General features: G+C 47.2%; 1 protein-coding gene across 2 annotated transcripts in view; it reads right to left on the bottom strand.

Moving 5' to 3' along the window:
• Positions 1-15,126, bottom strand: part of XPO6 (exportin 6) — a 61,127-nt gene continuing 46,001 nt past the window's right edge. For both annotated transcript variants that reach the window (XM_061599258.1, XM_061599257.1), the window contains 8 exons: positions 13,309-13,498; positions 11,014-11,169; positions 9,580-9,694; positions 9,194-9,365; positions 8,148-8,309; positions 7,673-7,771; positions 3,289-3,519; positions 1-716 (listed from right to left, as the gene is read on the bottom strand). In XM_061599258.1, coding sequence (XP_061455242.1) covers positions 615-716; positions 3,289-3,519; positions 7,673-7,771; positions 8,148-8,309; positions 9,194-9,365; positions 9,580-9,694; positions 11,014-11,169; positions 13,309-13,498 — 1,227 coding nt within the window. In that variant the 3' untranslated portion in view covers positions 1-614. The remainder of the gene's footprint in view (positions 717-3,288; positions 3,520-7,672; positions 7,772-8,147; positions 8,310-9,193; positions 9,366-9,579; positions 9,695-11,013; positions 11,170-13,308; positions 13,499-15,126) is intronic.

Raw genomic sequence — 15,126 nt, forward strand, 5'->3', positions numbered from 1 at the left:
TAAAACAACAAAGTAAGCACTTTTTATTTCCATTAAGCACATTTTAGTATCACAATGGAATGATGAGAAAAAACATTTTCTTTTAAAAAAAAATGAAAACAGAAATCAGTCTGTCTCTCTCGATCTCTCGATCGATGATAGGAAGGCTTCAAGGCGATTTTAAAAAAAGAAAAGGGTGTTGGGGATGTTCCCCGCCCCCCCCCAACGGCAAGGTAGGGGGACGAAGGCAGGTGGAATGACGTGAAGGTGGGAACATCAGAAGTAGTCTTTGGCGATTCTGCCTCATGACTGATGCACAAGACCAGTCACCGAAACCTGCCGACGCCACTGAATGCCACGGTATTAAGACAAGAACCACCCACGGCTAGAGGAGCAGCCTGCAGTCAGCCTTGAGACAGCCCTGCAGGAAACAGAGCTGCCGGCTGAGCCACAAGGGTGAGCTGGGAGAGGAACGAGGGGGGGGGCACAGCATGGCAACTCCCAGTCACGGCCCACGTGGGAGGAGGTGCTGCATCCTGCAGGCCTGATGAAATCAGGGGGCAGAGGCAGCAGCAACACAAGGAGTACAGAGTCACTCTGGTACAGTGATTCAAACCCAAGTCCAGTGCCGAGAACTATAGCTTCACAGTCCCAGGGGGCAAACTGTCATTGCACAGTCTGTAGTAGCGCAGGTCGTTGACCAGCCGGTGCACGTTCTGTGTAAATGATGGCAGGTCCTGGAAAAAAAACAACACCGGGTGATGGGGGAGGAGGAGACATCAAAGAGAATCTGGTTACAGCAACAACAGAATTAAGAAAGCCTCCCAGTCGTTTGCCCCAAAGGTTTGTTTATACTAGGGGTGCAATGAAATGGCCCTGACCCAAGCGCTCCAGAGCTCTTTTGGTGTCATCTTCAACAAACTGGGGCCATTCTGTTTAGCTGCTTCAAACTAGGCTGTGTGGGTTTGTGAACCGAGAAGCCCTGAGGTGCCTCCATGAAGTCTTGTGAAGGAAGAACGGAGCATTTCATGGGAATGCAAGTCTTTGTGGTGAGCAGCTCTAAAGCAAAAGATGCCGCCCCCAAGAATACAGGAAGCTGCCTTATCCTGAGCCAGACCATGGGTCCATCTGCTCAGTACTACCAACACTGACTGGCAGCAGCGCTCCAGGTTTTCAGGCAGGGAGTCACTCCTAGGACAAAATCATGAGAAGGCGCAGCGTGATGGGATATACAGCACTTCTGCACAGAGTCCCGAACCAGCCACCACTCTGAGTGCTTTCCTCTCAGACAGAACTAGTCTGCAACTAACTAGAATTTGGAGAAATAGGAAAGCTTTCCAAACGACAGTTTCTTTCCTTTCAAAAGTGCCCCGCTAGATGATATTAAGCACTTCCAAAATACCAAATGTATACAGTGCTCTGTCCCATAAAGGAGATAATAAATACAGTAGGGCCCCGCTTCTCAGCACCCTGCTTCTCAGCGTTAAGCTAATACGGTGCCAGTAGGGCAATCAGGGGAAGGGGGGGCTGGAGCTCCCCGCACTCCAGCTGATCGCGCCAGAGGAGGGGAAGATCAGCTGTAGCGCACTATAGCTGATCTTCTCCTCTTCTGGCGCGATCAGACTCCCCCGCTTGAGCTGATCGCACCCGAGGAGGGAAAGATCTGATCCTCTCCTCCTTGGGCGCAATCAGCGGGTTAGGTTCCAGAGCCCCGCACTACATCTGATCCACTTTCTGGCGGGAGTATGGAACCTAATCTGCTGTATGAGTGGGGCCCTACTGTAACCAAGCAAATGTTCTGTGGGAATGTGCAGGCAAAGCACTTGACACCCAAGATTCTGGGGTGGGAAGGGTCTGTTCCCATAACTGCTGGGAAGCGATTCTCTTGTCTACACTCATACAATGCATGCAAACCAATCCTGAAGTAGAGGAACTTGTGAAAATGGCTCCAGAGAATCGTTTATAGAGGTTGCGATGTAGTTTCTTTTCTTTTGAAGCAAAGCAGGTCTGGAACTTGCATGCCCGCTGCTTGGGCCCCTTGGAGAAAGAAATCCTGCCCTTTCTTGCTTACCTTTAACCCCACCTTCCTTTCATCAAGGAACTCAAGGCAGCTCCCCTGCACCCCTCCCACGTGAACTGTGCTGCTGCAAAAATCTGCAAGTCACTCATTCCCATTCTGCTGCCACCACACAAACCAAGCTTCTCAATCTTGTCCTTGGGGAGCACTGATGACGGCGTGCTGACATGAGCAGCTCTTTTATGTACAGATGCAGGCCACCTAGGACAGTACTGTCCACTCCGGCTGACAGCAGCTCCTCAAGGGCCCAGGCAGAGGCCTTTCCCAGAAATGCTGCCAGAGGTGGCTGGGACTTCCTGCAGGCAGAGCGTGCGCACTGTGCTCTGGGTCCTGCTTCCTGTTGCTCAGTGTTAGAGCACATGCTTTGCGTACAGAAGGTCCCAGCTTCAAGCCCAGTTCAAGGAGGATCAGGTAACAGGGGAAAGCAAACGCCCCCGAGGTCTGGAAAGCCGCTGTAAGCCTGACCTGGTACAACAGCAGCTTGCTTAGGAGTAATAATAATTATAATAAGTGATAATAATTAATAATAAGAAAAAATAGTAAGTAAATAAGGACAGGGCAAGGGAAGAAAAACATAGGCATAATGAATAAGCGCCAGTGGAGGTTTCATTCACAGTTTGGGAAGGTACATCTAACATGACTTTGGTAATGGGACCTGGGACCTGTGCTTTATACTTGTCTGTAAATGATTCAGTGAACAGTGAGACAGCCATGTCGGCTGATGACACCAAATTGTTCATGGCGGTTAAAACGGAACAACAAAAAGATTGTGAAGAGCTCCAAAAGGATCTCTCCAAACTCAGTGAAATGCCAAACGTAATTTAATGTACCCAAGTGTAAGGGGATGGACATTGGGGTGACAACCCCTCCTCAACTTTAAACAGATGCTCATGGGGTCTGAAACGGCAGTGACTGGCCAGGAACAAGACCTTGGGGTCACTGTGGATAGCGCAATGATGTGCGCCAGTGTGTGACAGCTGTGAAAAAAGTGAGGTGAAGGGTGGGGCTATAAATCTTTCTTGTGGGTTTCCCGTAGGCATCTGGCGGGCCACTGTGGGAACAGGCTGCTAGACTGGATCAGCCCTCGGGTGATCCAGCAGGGCGCTACTTATGTTCTTATCCAGCAATAAGGAAATCCCCTTCCAGAAAGTCCTACTGGGGGCTAGGTGAGCGCGTGTCGTCAGTCAGTTCGTACAAGGCACCCCCACCCAAACGCTTCAACCCAGCCTCACCCTGTCCATTTTGAAGTTCCTTCCAAGCACGCTTTTCTGGTTGGTGTCGACCCCATCACAGCTGGCTAAGAATCCTGGGAGAAAGGCTGAGTAGAAGCTGTCAAAGTCCACGGAGGCCATGTTGTAGATGGCAATGCCTATTTCCTCTTGCAAGAGGTCATGTGATTTATGGAACAGTACCTGAAGCAGCACATTCACAAACTGGAAGAGCATCGCAGATTGGAAGATCTTCTGCGGGGAAAGAAGAGAAGAGGGTCTCTCACTAAGCATCTCTGGGAACAACTAAGCTGAGGGATGCTCTCTGCAAGGACTGCTGCAGAGCACAGCCTGTTCTGCTTTTTACAGGACCAGGTTGACATTTTATTATTTATTTATGTTTATGGTTACATTTATATCCCACCTCTCCTCAAGGAGCTCGAGATGGTACACAAACACAGTCCTCCCCTCTCCAAATTGTATCCCCACAACAACCCGTGGGGTAGATTAGGGATGAGAGACACTGCCTGGCCCAAGGTCACTCAGTGGGCTTCATGCCCATGCTGAAATTTGAAACCTGGTCTCTCAGGTCCCAGTCTGATACCCTAACCACAACACCACACTGCCTCTTGATATCTCTCTATTTTCAGTGACATGTGGGAGGAGAATTATGCTGCCCTTCCAGAATCCAATGCCATGTCCATTCAGTTCCAGGGATGCTCTTTAAGTGAAACCCCCTGCAACTTGACATTCCTCTGTCCAGTAGCTGAGTACACCTGTCCCAGCAAGCGTGCACAAGATTTAAAGCTATTTGCTCTTGTGCTCACGTGGCACCCACAGTGCAAAGGTGGGTATAATCCGCTATGGTTGAACAATGAGAAAGATGGAAACTGCTGTTAAATGGCTCACCAGACTTCTGCTGAAACGCCTACAGGCTGATTAGGGGCATGGCTGCACAGAGGTTTTGCCGGATCTTGGATATGCTCTGATCCTCCCACCAGCCACTTAAGAACATAAGAAGAGCCTGCTGGATCAGGCCAGTGGCCCATCTAGTCCAGCATCCTGTTCTCACAGTGGCCAACCAGGTGCCTGGGGGAAGCCCGCAAGCAGGACCCGAGTGCAAGAACACTCTCCCCTCCTGAGGCTTCCGGCAACTGGTTTTCAGAAGCATGCTGCCTCTGACTAGGGTGGCAGAGCACAGCCATCATGGCTAGTAGCCATTGATAGCCCTGTCCTCCATGAATTTGTCTAATCTTCTTTTAAAGCCATCCAAGTTGGTGGCCATTACTGCATCTTGTGGGAGCAAATTCCATAGTTTAACTATGCGCTGAGTAAAGAAGTCCTTCCTTTTGTCTGTCCTGAATCTTCCAACATTCAGCTTCTTTGAATGTCCACGAGTTCTAGTATTATGAGAGAGGGAGAAGAACTTTTCTCTATCCACTTTCTCAATGCCATGCATAATTTTATACACTTCTATCATGTCTCCTCTGACCCGCCTTTTCTCTAAACTAAAAAGCCCCAAATGCTGCAACCTTTCCTCGTAAGGGAGTCGCTCCATCCCCTTGATCATTCTGGTTGCCCTCTTCTGAACCTTTTCCAACTCTATAATATCCTTTTTGAGATGAGGCGACCAGAACTGTACACAGTATTCCAAATGCGGCCGCACCATAGATTTATACAACGGCATGATGATATCGGCTGTTTTATTTTCAATACCTTTCGTAATTACCGCTAGCATGGAATTTGCCTTTTTCACAGCTGCCGCACACTGGGTCGACATTTTCATCGTGCTGTCCACTACAACCCCGAGGTCTCTCTCCTGGTCGGTCACCGCCAGTTCAGACCCCATGAGCGTGTATGTGAAATTCAGATTTTTTGCTCCAATATGCATAATTTTACACTTGTTTATATTGAATTGCATTTGCCATTTTTCTGCCCATTCACTCAGTTTGGAGAGGTCTTTTTGGAGCTCTTCGCAATCCCTTTTTGTTTTAACAACCCTGAACAATTTAGTGTCATCAGCAAACTTGGCCACTTCACTGCTCACTCCTAATTCTAGGTCATTAATGAACAAGTTGAAAAGTACAGGTCCCAATACCGATCCTTGAGGGACTCCACTTTCTACAGCCCTCCATTGGGAGAACTGTCCGTTTATTCCTACTCTCTGCTTTCTGCTTCTTAACCAATTCCTTATCCACAAGAGGACCTCTTCTCTTATTCCATGACTGCTAAGCTTCCTCAGAAGCCTTTGGTGAGGCACCTTGTCAAACGCTTTTTGAAAGTCTAAGTACACTATGTCCACTGGATCACCTCTATCTATATGCTTGTTGACACTCTCAAAGAATTCTAATAGGTTACTGAGACAGGACTTTCCCTTGCAGAAGCCATGCTGGCTCTGCTTCAGCAAGGCTTGTTCTTCTATGTGCTTAGTTAATCTAGCTTTAATTATACTTTCTACCAGTTTTCCAGGGACAGAAGTTAAGCTAACTGGCCTGTAATTTCCGGGATCCCCTCTGGATCCCTTTTTGAAGATTGGCGTTACATTTGCCACTTTCCAGTCCTCAGGCACGGAGGAGGACCCAAGGGACAAGTTACATATTTTAGTTAGCAGATCAGCAATTTCACATTTGAGTTCTTTGAGAACTCTCAGGTGGATGCCATCCGGGCCTGGTGATTTGTCAGTTTTTATATTGTCCATTAAGCCTAGAACTTCCTCTCTCGTTACCACTATTTGTCTCAGTTCCGGAGAATCCCTTCCTGCAAATGTTAGTTCAGGTTCAGGGATCTGCCCTATATCTTCCACTGTGAAGACAGATGCAAAGAATTCATTTAGCTTCTCTGCAATCTCCTTATCGTTCTTTAGTACACCTTTGACTCCCTTATCATCCAAGGGTCCAATCGTCTCCCTAGATGGTCTCCTGCTTTGAATGTATTTATAGAATTTTTTGTTGTTGGTTTTTATGTTCTTAGCAATGTGCTCCTCAAATTCTTTTTTAGCATCCCTTATTGTCTTCTTGCATTTCTTTTGCCAGAGTTTGTGTTCTTTTTATTTTCTTCATTCGGACAAGACTTCCATTTTCTGAAGGAAGACTTTTTGCCTCTAAGAGCTTCCTTGACTTTGCTCGTTAACCATGCTGGCATCTTCTTGGCCCTGGCGGTACCTTTTCTGATCTGCGGTATGCACTCCAGTTGAGCTTCTAATATAGTGTTTTTAAACAACTTCCAAGCATTTTCGAGTGATGTGACCCTCTGGACTTTGTTTTTCAGCTTTCTTTTTACCAATCCCCTCATTTTTGTGAAGTTTCCTCTTTTGAAGTCAAATGTGACTGTGTTGGATTTTCTTGGCAATTGGCCAGTTACATGTATGTTTAATTTAATAGCATTGTGGTCACTGCTCCCAATCAGTTCAACAACACTTACATCTTGCACCAGGTCCCGGTCCCCACTGAGGATTAAGTCTAGGGTTGCCGTCCCTCTGGTCGGTTCCATGACCAACTGGTCGAGGGAATAGTCATTTAGAATATCTAGAAACTTTGCTTCTTTGTCATGACTGGAACACATATGCAGCCAGTCTATGTCCGGGTAGTTGAAGTCAGCCATTACTACCACATTTCCTAGTTTGGATGCTTCCTCAATTTCATATCTCATCTCAAGGTCTCCCTGAGCATTTTGATCAGGGGGATGATAGATCGTTCCCAGTATTAAGTCCCTCCTGGGGCATGGTATCACCACCCACAACGATTCTGTGGAGGAGTCTGCCTCTTTTGGGGTTTCAAGCTTGCTGGATTCAATGCCTTCTTTCACGTATAGAGCGACTCCGCCACCAATCCTTCCCTGTCCTTCCGATATAGTTTATATCCAGGGATAACCGTATCCCACTGGTTTTCTCCATTCCACCAGGTCTCCGTTATGCTCACTATATCAATGCTCTCCTCTAAGACCAAGCACTCCAGTTCTCCCATCTTGGTTCGCAGGCTCCTAGCATTAGCGTACAGGCACTTGTAAGCAGTGTCTCTCTTCAAGTGTCTTTGTTGTTGGCCACTTGTTACTGGCCATGTAAGAGGCAGACAGCAACAGTGGGAACAGAGTATTCTGCATATGCAGAAAAAAGGTTCTTCCTGTTTCCCTCTTCCATGCTGAAGGAAACAGCATTGCTGTTTGTCTGTTTCATCAGAGCAGGTTTCTTCTGCCTCTCCCCCACTGGCCACTGAAAGTCAGACCTGTGTTCTTCCAACACATAAGCGGCAGCTGCAGTGGAGGAGCGCACGGACCACTAGGGGGCAATAAGCAGGGAGAGCAGGACTGTCTAGCCTTCTGAAGTGCCCCGCTTCCACCAGAACTCCACAGAAGCAAAGTACACCCTTCCAAGCATTTTCCAACAATAACCTGGAAAGGAGCGAGGGCTCACCTTGTGATACAGCTTCTGCTTTGTATTCAGAGTCTCCAAATAGACCAAATTCTGCTTAAAAAGGTGTATGTCAGGCTGCAGGAAGGACTGGCCAAATGCCTATGGAGTAGGAAAAAAAGCCTCTCAGGACATAGTTGAACAAGAGGGCTAACCAGTCAACAAAGACAGAAAGCCACCTCTGAACATGCCCTGTAATAGGCAGGCACAGCAACATCACAGCCAACCACAGCCCCTCTAACAACATCTGCCAATTCCCAAGCAGATCCTCAGATTGTTATTACTTATAGTTATTAGTCACTTTTATCATCGAAGTGACCCAAAGTGACGTGCATTAAAACCAGTTAAAAAGAAACACAACCAATCAGTCAAAACCCCTACGTTCAGCCCAGCATTCTGTTTCCTCAGCCGCCAGCCACAAGCACCCGAGCCTTCACAAGCACGGCATGACAAGACTGGGGGACTGCTATCCAGATACCTGCATAATGGCACTGAACTGAGTTTCGTTCTCCATCTGATCATCGGCGACCCCTCTCTGGACGCTCGCCAGAACACTGGACTTGAAGAAGTATCGCCAGTTGTGATGCAGGACCCGGAAAAGCAGCTCAAACAGTTCAGCCTTCACATCAGGAGAGGATCGCTTGGGGACAAAGGGAAAAAGCGCACGGGGCGTCAACCCACTCACCACCCGGACGGACCTCGTGATCAACACCCGCCTAAGGCAGACGGGGAGAGAGAGGGAGATGTTCACTACGTGGCAGAAGCAGGCAGTGACCATGGGTGAATGCTTTGGCACACAGACCATTCTGCAGTTGTACACCTTTGGCACAGACTATGGGTTAATTCTGCAGCTGCACATCTTTCAAATACTGTCCCTTTAAGGAAATAGTCTGCTCCTTTGAGAAACACACTGATTTTTTTTTAAAAAAAAACACTCTGGCTTTCAGTTTATATACCACCCTATGCAAATGGAAAGACAATTTGGGTGTAGTACTAGAGAAGAGCCATGGGCCTTGCATGCAGAAGGTATCTCCAGGTAGGGCTGGGAGAGACCCCTGCCTAAAACCCTGGAGAGCTGCTGCCAGTCAGTGTGGACAATACTGAGCTAGATGGACCAAGGATCTGCCTTAGAGTAAGGCAGCTTCCTATGTCTCTATGGGCTTCTTTGCACAGGGAAAGAGAAGCATGTCAGCACAGTGCCATTGCCTCCCTGACCACGTTAATTCTGAGGGATAGCTTGGCTGCTGCCTGCCTCTTCCCTGCCATTGGTCCCATCATGTATAGATGAGCCGTCAGAGGACAGATCACCTGACAGTATCTCAACAATCAGTATCTCATTTGAATGGAGTCCATTCACGCATTCAGCTGCAAGTCACTGAGCGGCGTACATCGGTTATGAAGCAGCCACAAGGGCTTCCTGTGAAGGACGTTGCTCTCCTACCATTCAGACCTCGCATCAGAAGCTTCTGCCTTGCCGCTTCTGACACAGACTTTTATCCCCACTCAGCCCCAGAACGGCCCTACCTCAGCAATGATGGGGTAGACTTGCTCCATGCAGAGTGAGATGATGTTGGGTAAGAAAGGCTTGAAGACTTGGCCTGGCTCTTGCACCACCACCTGAAGGATCTTCAGAAACTTCTCAACCACTCGGCAGCCGGTGCTTCCGTCGTGCAGGATGCTCTCTGCCAGCTGTTCTCTAGGGCACACAACACACAAAACCAGTCATTTCGGTGGGAGATGTAGGTCCAGCTGCAGAGTTTTGTTGACAACTAATGAAATGAAGAGAGCGCAGAGAGGATTCTGCCCCCCCATGCTCCAATCTTAGAAGGGAGCTCGACCCACCCCACATTAAAACATCCAAGCTCTGTGCCAAAGAAGATCAGCGACGGAGAGAGAGGTGAGCAGGTTACCTGGTGAACATGTTAAGGAATGTCTGTATGACCTGCTCAGTGAAAGGCACGCCCATCTGCACCCTCAGCCCTTGAAACAGAGTGAGGAAGAAGCTCAGCATCTCGTCTGTCACATCTGGAAATGGGAAGATGGAGGAGTCAGAAAAGAAAGCGTTAGCAAAGCCAGTGTTCCAACAAGTGACTCGTCTTGGGCTGAAGCCATCTTTGCTAGTTGACCCTGGGTTTTACAACGTGAATCCTGTCCCTCGCTGCACAGCTAATGTGACAGGCTTGACATCATAGCTCTCCTTTTCCAGTAGGTGCCAGAAATGGATAGCTAAGTGGCGGATGAGCATTATCAGTGTAAGAAGACACTTAGCCCCACAGCCTGTGACAAAGCACCAGATCAGTGTGCGGAATGGTTTAGATTAAACTCCAGTGGCTCACAGTGGCAATGCAGGACAGTAAAAGACAATCACTTGAACCTAAAATTTGTTATAGGGTAGCCTATGAATATAAAAAATCAAAAACGAGATGAACATTTCATCTAGCAAACCACCATAAAGTCACAGCTGAACACCTATTCAAAAGCAAGACATGTTGAATTAATTAGGGGCTCATTCCTATTGTCAAGTGAGCATGGGTCTGCAGCCTTAATCTAGAGTTGTATATTTGGGCAGCAATCCAACCTGCTTGATTTCTGTAGGTACTAAAGGAGTCCTGTGCCTCCTGGAAACCTACACAGCCATGCGCTAAGACTAGTAACGCAGGACCAAAACTGAATTTTTCAGCACCACGCTAGACCAAATAGAGCCACATCCTGCCACTTGAGCATCAAGCCACTTGGTTTACTGACCAAGCCATGCTGCTCCAAATCTTTTAAAATCGGGAGGCATATAATCATTTCTACACAAATATATTTTAGTTCAACAATTAAGAACTCTTTTCACTGTTCCCCCACCACCACCTATTGCCGCACAGATGCTGTGCTGCCAAGAGTTTGAAGGGAATTTGGAAGAATGAGCAGGGGAGGTTTGTTTCCCCACCTCAGTGAAAGCCATAAAGATTCCTGCTTGCTGAGGCAAATCAGGTATTCTACCAGGAAAAGCAATGCATCGTGGGCTGCTGGGTTTAAGCAGTTACAGCTAGATAAGCAGATGCTCGTCTCCCCTATACTGCAAATTCTCAATGGGCCCACCTTTTCCCTGGGTGGGAAAGAAAAGATTCAACTAGCTGGGACAGCCCAAAGGTAGGCATGGTGCCAACATGATTATTGATGAATATTCTCAACGCAACTGATGGGCAGGTGGGGAAGGAATGATTACAGTGGAAGCAGCATCTGTGTGGCCACAGAAACCCTGAGGGACTTCTTGCCAAGGAGAGCTCAGGTGAGAATTCTTGATATGTAGAGTTAATGAGCGACCCATGCTGGGAAAGGCTGCCCTGTGGTTATACCTGGCTGATGAATGAAAGCTGGGAAGAGGGCTAGCGAGACCTGCACGGACTCCTGCAGCGACTGGTAACAGAGCTGGCGGGACTTGGTGGCTTCCCCAGAGACGCTTTCCACGATATCTTCCAGGACGCTAAGAGTCTGATGGATAACCACCTTGGCTGCAAAAATCAAGAGTGAACATTTGATCAATCACCCCAGATCACCCAGAGTAAAAAATATAAAAAAACAGAAGTGGCAGCCTGAAATTCCCATATTCTTTGCCATGAGATGGTGTTCCCATGGGAAATGACAAAGGATGGACCCAGAAAACCCATCCAGAGTCTTCCGCCAACAGCAGCTCACCTCCTCCTAACCGATTTCTACTGGATGTGGGGCACAGTATGTCCTGACTCTGAAGAGATGCAGCATAATGACTAACGCCGTGTATTCTGTCTGGACAAATCCAAACCAAATCGGGTTGATCCAGGATTTGTCCAGAGCGGGTTGCTTTGGTTCAGAGCAACAGAGGGCTGTCAAAAGGGGTGGGGAGCAATCAGGCAGCATCCAGGAGATGATGCAAGTGAAAGGCTCTGCCTGCACCATCTCCTTCTCTCTCTCCCCCCCTCTCTCCCCCCCCAAGCCTCTCCTTGCCACCAACCGTGTTTAATTATGGTTGAAAACCTTAATTAAACATTAGGGCTATGCAAGGCTCCCAAACTGGTCTGGGGCCTGAGTCAGGATCACTGAAACAGGTAGCAAACTGAATTGGGGGTGCTCTGTACAACCCTAATCATGACCCGCCTTGGCAGGGGGGGCATACCCAGCACAAGGGGAGGCAACTGTTGCTTTTTACATGCTTCTTCCCAGCATGATGATAAAAGGCACTTTTCATTTTAGTTCATGGAAGAAAAATGGCTCACACACCAGAAATCTGACCACAGGCGGCTTCATATTTTCTGCAGAGGACAAAAAGCACATGCTCTTCTCAAAGGCCAGAACAACCTTCCCTGTCCTCCTGGGTCTAAATTTCAAAGCTACAATCAGGACCGTTGGGAAGTGTTGTATCAATCGTCCTCTAAGGGAGTGCATGCACTTACAAACATACTTGTTGGCAAGATTTATGCCTGTATTAAACATGCCTGACAGTGTTTAATCATGGAATTAGGAGCCTTGCACTCTCTTTAAACACAGTCCCATAAATATTCTTTGGAACTTTTTTAGTCAGCAGGCATTCAGATGCTTTGACCCTCCCAGGCTTATCTAATACTTACAGTGTACACCCCCTGTATAAGCTAGAGTCAGGGGATTCTAAGCAGGCACTACGTGGCAGTCAGCTGAAATCTTCAGTAATGGAAATCATAGCTGCCTGGGAACTGGTGCAGTTTGAACATGTGCTTCTCTGATCAAAGAAGATGGCTTTCGCAGACCAAGAGGGTACCATCAGCCAAAAGAAAAACACACTTGCGCCAGATTTGCCAAAGCCATCACCCAAAGTTAGCCGCTTTCTAGCTTATGTCCCTTTTATTGAAGGACACTTTCTGCATACAGCCGTTTTAGGAACTAGTTTGAATTTGAATTTTATTTTGAATTTAGGAACTAGTAGCTCCTGCTTGTTGTCTCAAAGGCTATTGGTTCTGTTTGTATTTCTGAAAAGAGAGGCGGTTAGAAATGCCGCTGAAATTTGCCAGCCTCCAAATCTGCTCCAGGCCCGTATCATCTACTGAACTGTATGGGGGCCTGAGGAGGAACAGTTATCTGGAAAACCGTTATTTGTATAGTACCATTACGTGAGCATGGCAGGCATTTTACAAGAGGAGACTTGCCCCCCTCTGCAGACTCCAGAGTCCCTAGAGCAGGGGGTGCTCCCCCTTCCCATCCCAAGTGCTTACAGAGTGTGATTTAAGGCATCTGAGCCTGGTCCTAATGATTTCAGCCCTGATGGGATTTCTAGAGAAAATCCTGTCCAGACATCTACAGTGACGATGGAAAAAAACACACACCACACATCCTCCTGAACACCCCAGATTTCCCAAGAAGGAAATCTTTTGGAGAAGAAACAACAACGATAGCAACATTAGTCACATTCCTCCTAGCAAGTAAGTAAGGGTTAATTACCACTGGGCCACTAGGAATTAAACAGCAATGATGCCAAGCTGCTATGCAGGCACTTCAGCCGGCCCTGGGTGGGGAGTCCAACCAATGTCTGCCAATAGCGGGGTTCGGAAGCCCCAAGTTTCTAGATTTACCGATCCTTCAGTTACAATCATGCTAGCAGCCGCTCTGCCGTTGCTAGCGAGGCCTGTGATGGGGAGACTTACTATCATCCTGCTGAATTTTCCTCTGGGGCAAGATGGCACTGGATTTCAGGCTGCGGTAATCCCTGGTGAGGGCGGATATTAGGCTGGCATGGTTAGTCGAGCGAATGGCCCACTGCTGTTCACTCTCTGGGAGGTTTGGCCATGGCAGCAGCAGGATATTTGAGAGCGCTCTGCCCACAAGTATCTGAGCCTGCGGGGGAACAAGACAGACCAGACAAGCTAAAACTCAACAAAAACAAAGGAAGAGGAAGGAATGAGCTGAAGAACCAAATCAACAGCTCTGGACGGTCAAAGGCCAGTTTAGGCAGGCTTGCCTTTCCACTGCACAGACATACCAAGAGCAGGGCCAAAGCTTTACTGAGCATTATGCACTAAGAGCAATTGGTAAATCTAAGCGAACCGATCCTGATGGTGGCACAAATACAATGCAGGCTGTCCCAGGTCAGGGAGAAAGTAGAGGTTGGTGGGACTAGAAATGGAGAGGTGTGGGGCAAGAAAGGGATACTGACTGCTTCACTCCCTTCCCTGCCCTTCCATCCCCGCTTTCCCCCAGATGAGTTTACTTCCAATCTTTGAGGCCAGCTGGAAGAAAAGCGGGGTTGGGGTAGAAGTTCAAGAAGTTCAGCTCCCTCCACTCCCCTTCCCCACACTCTGTTCAGCACAACCCACATTCTACCAGATGGGTCTGCTGCAGTCGCAACTAATTAGGCCCACATCTTTAAGTGCCTATATGCTGTCTCAGTGTAGATTCAATAACACCCTTCTATATTTAATCAGGTTAGTTAAAAAGAAACAGAAAAGCAGGTCCTTTTATGCCAATGCTTGGAGTGCAACTCTAAATTGGGTTAGTAACAGTGAATATGGAACAAATAGGTTCACTTTGATAAACTAGTCCCTCCAGTTTAATTTATCTGGAGCAATACTTTTCCACATGTGCCTTTAGGGATCAAAACCATTCAAACTTCAGGGAAGTTGCAGGGTGCACAAGCCGGGAGCTGCATTCCTTTTGCTGAAACCTTAACCTCACAGAGTCACAAAATTATATGGACAGGAAGGATTTTGTTCTATGCTAAAGCCATCACATTCTGCCAGAGAAATATAAGCCAGTTAAAACTAATGAGAATGATTTGGTCCATAGTTTTTAGAGCGGAGGCTTTTTTTTTTAAGCAGAACTAGGAGTGTGTTAATACATTTAAACTGATGAAAGATGGACAGCTGGGGTTTTCAACTTACAGAAAAGCCAAAGGCATGGTTCCAACAGAATTGAAAAGAGCTCTGTCCTCAAGCTCTCCACCCTCCATTTGCTCCGCTTAGTAAGTAACTTCCTGGTTTGATCAAACCACAGTTTGCTGTGGCTTCTGAATCACCAGATTACTGTTTGATCAAACCGTTCAGTTACTCATTAAGCTAAGCATGCAAGGGGAAGTGCAAAGGTGTAAACACAGGGAAGAGACCAGAGCACAGAAACACAGGGCACATCTGAACCATCCCAATCCATAACAGCAACTATGAAGAAGTCCCACTTTGGTTTCAAAAAGATAGTTGAACCTGTCTGCATATCTTTATGTTCTCTCTCCAAAACCTATCAGGGATAGAAAACTGTTCTTTAAACCAAAAATTCAGATTTGCAGGATTATATTCTATTATACTGTTGAAGAGCCAGCCATTCCACCCCAGGGTGTTGAAAAGTAGTGATGTTAATTAATGCTAAATGAATGTATTAGTACTGTTTTTAAAAAAAATGATTTAATTTGCCATTTAATTTGTTGAAGTTTATTTTAACTACAAGGTTGCAAAGGATTTACCTTTGTTGATTAT

The sequence above is a fragment of the Rhineura floridana genome, chromosome 17, assembly GCF_030035675.1.
Source record: "Rhineura floridana isolate rRhiFlo1 chromosome 17, rRhiFlo1.hap2, whole genome shotgun sequence".
In the NCBI taxonomy this organism is placed as follows: domain Eukaryota; kingdom Metazoa; phylum Chordata; class Lepidosauria; order Squamata; family Rhineuridae; genus Rhineura; species Rhineura floridana.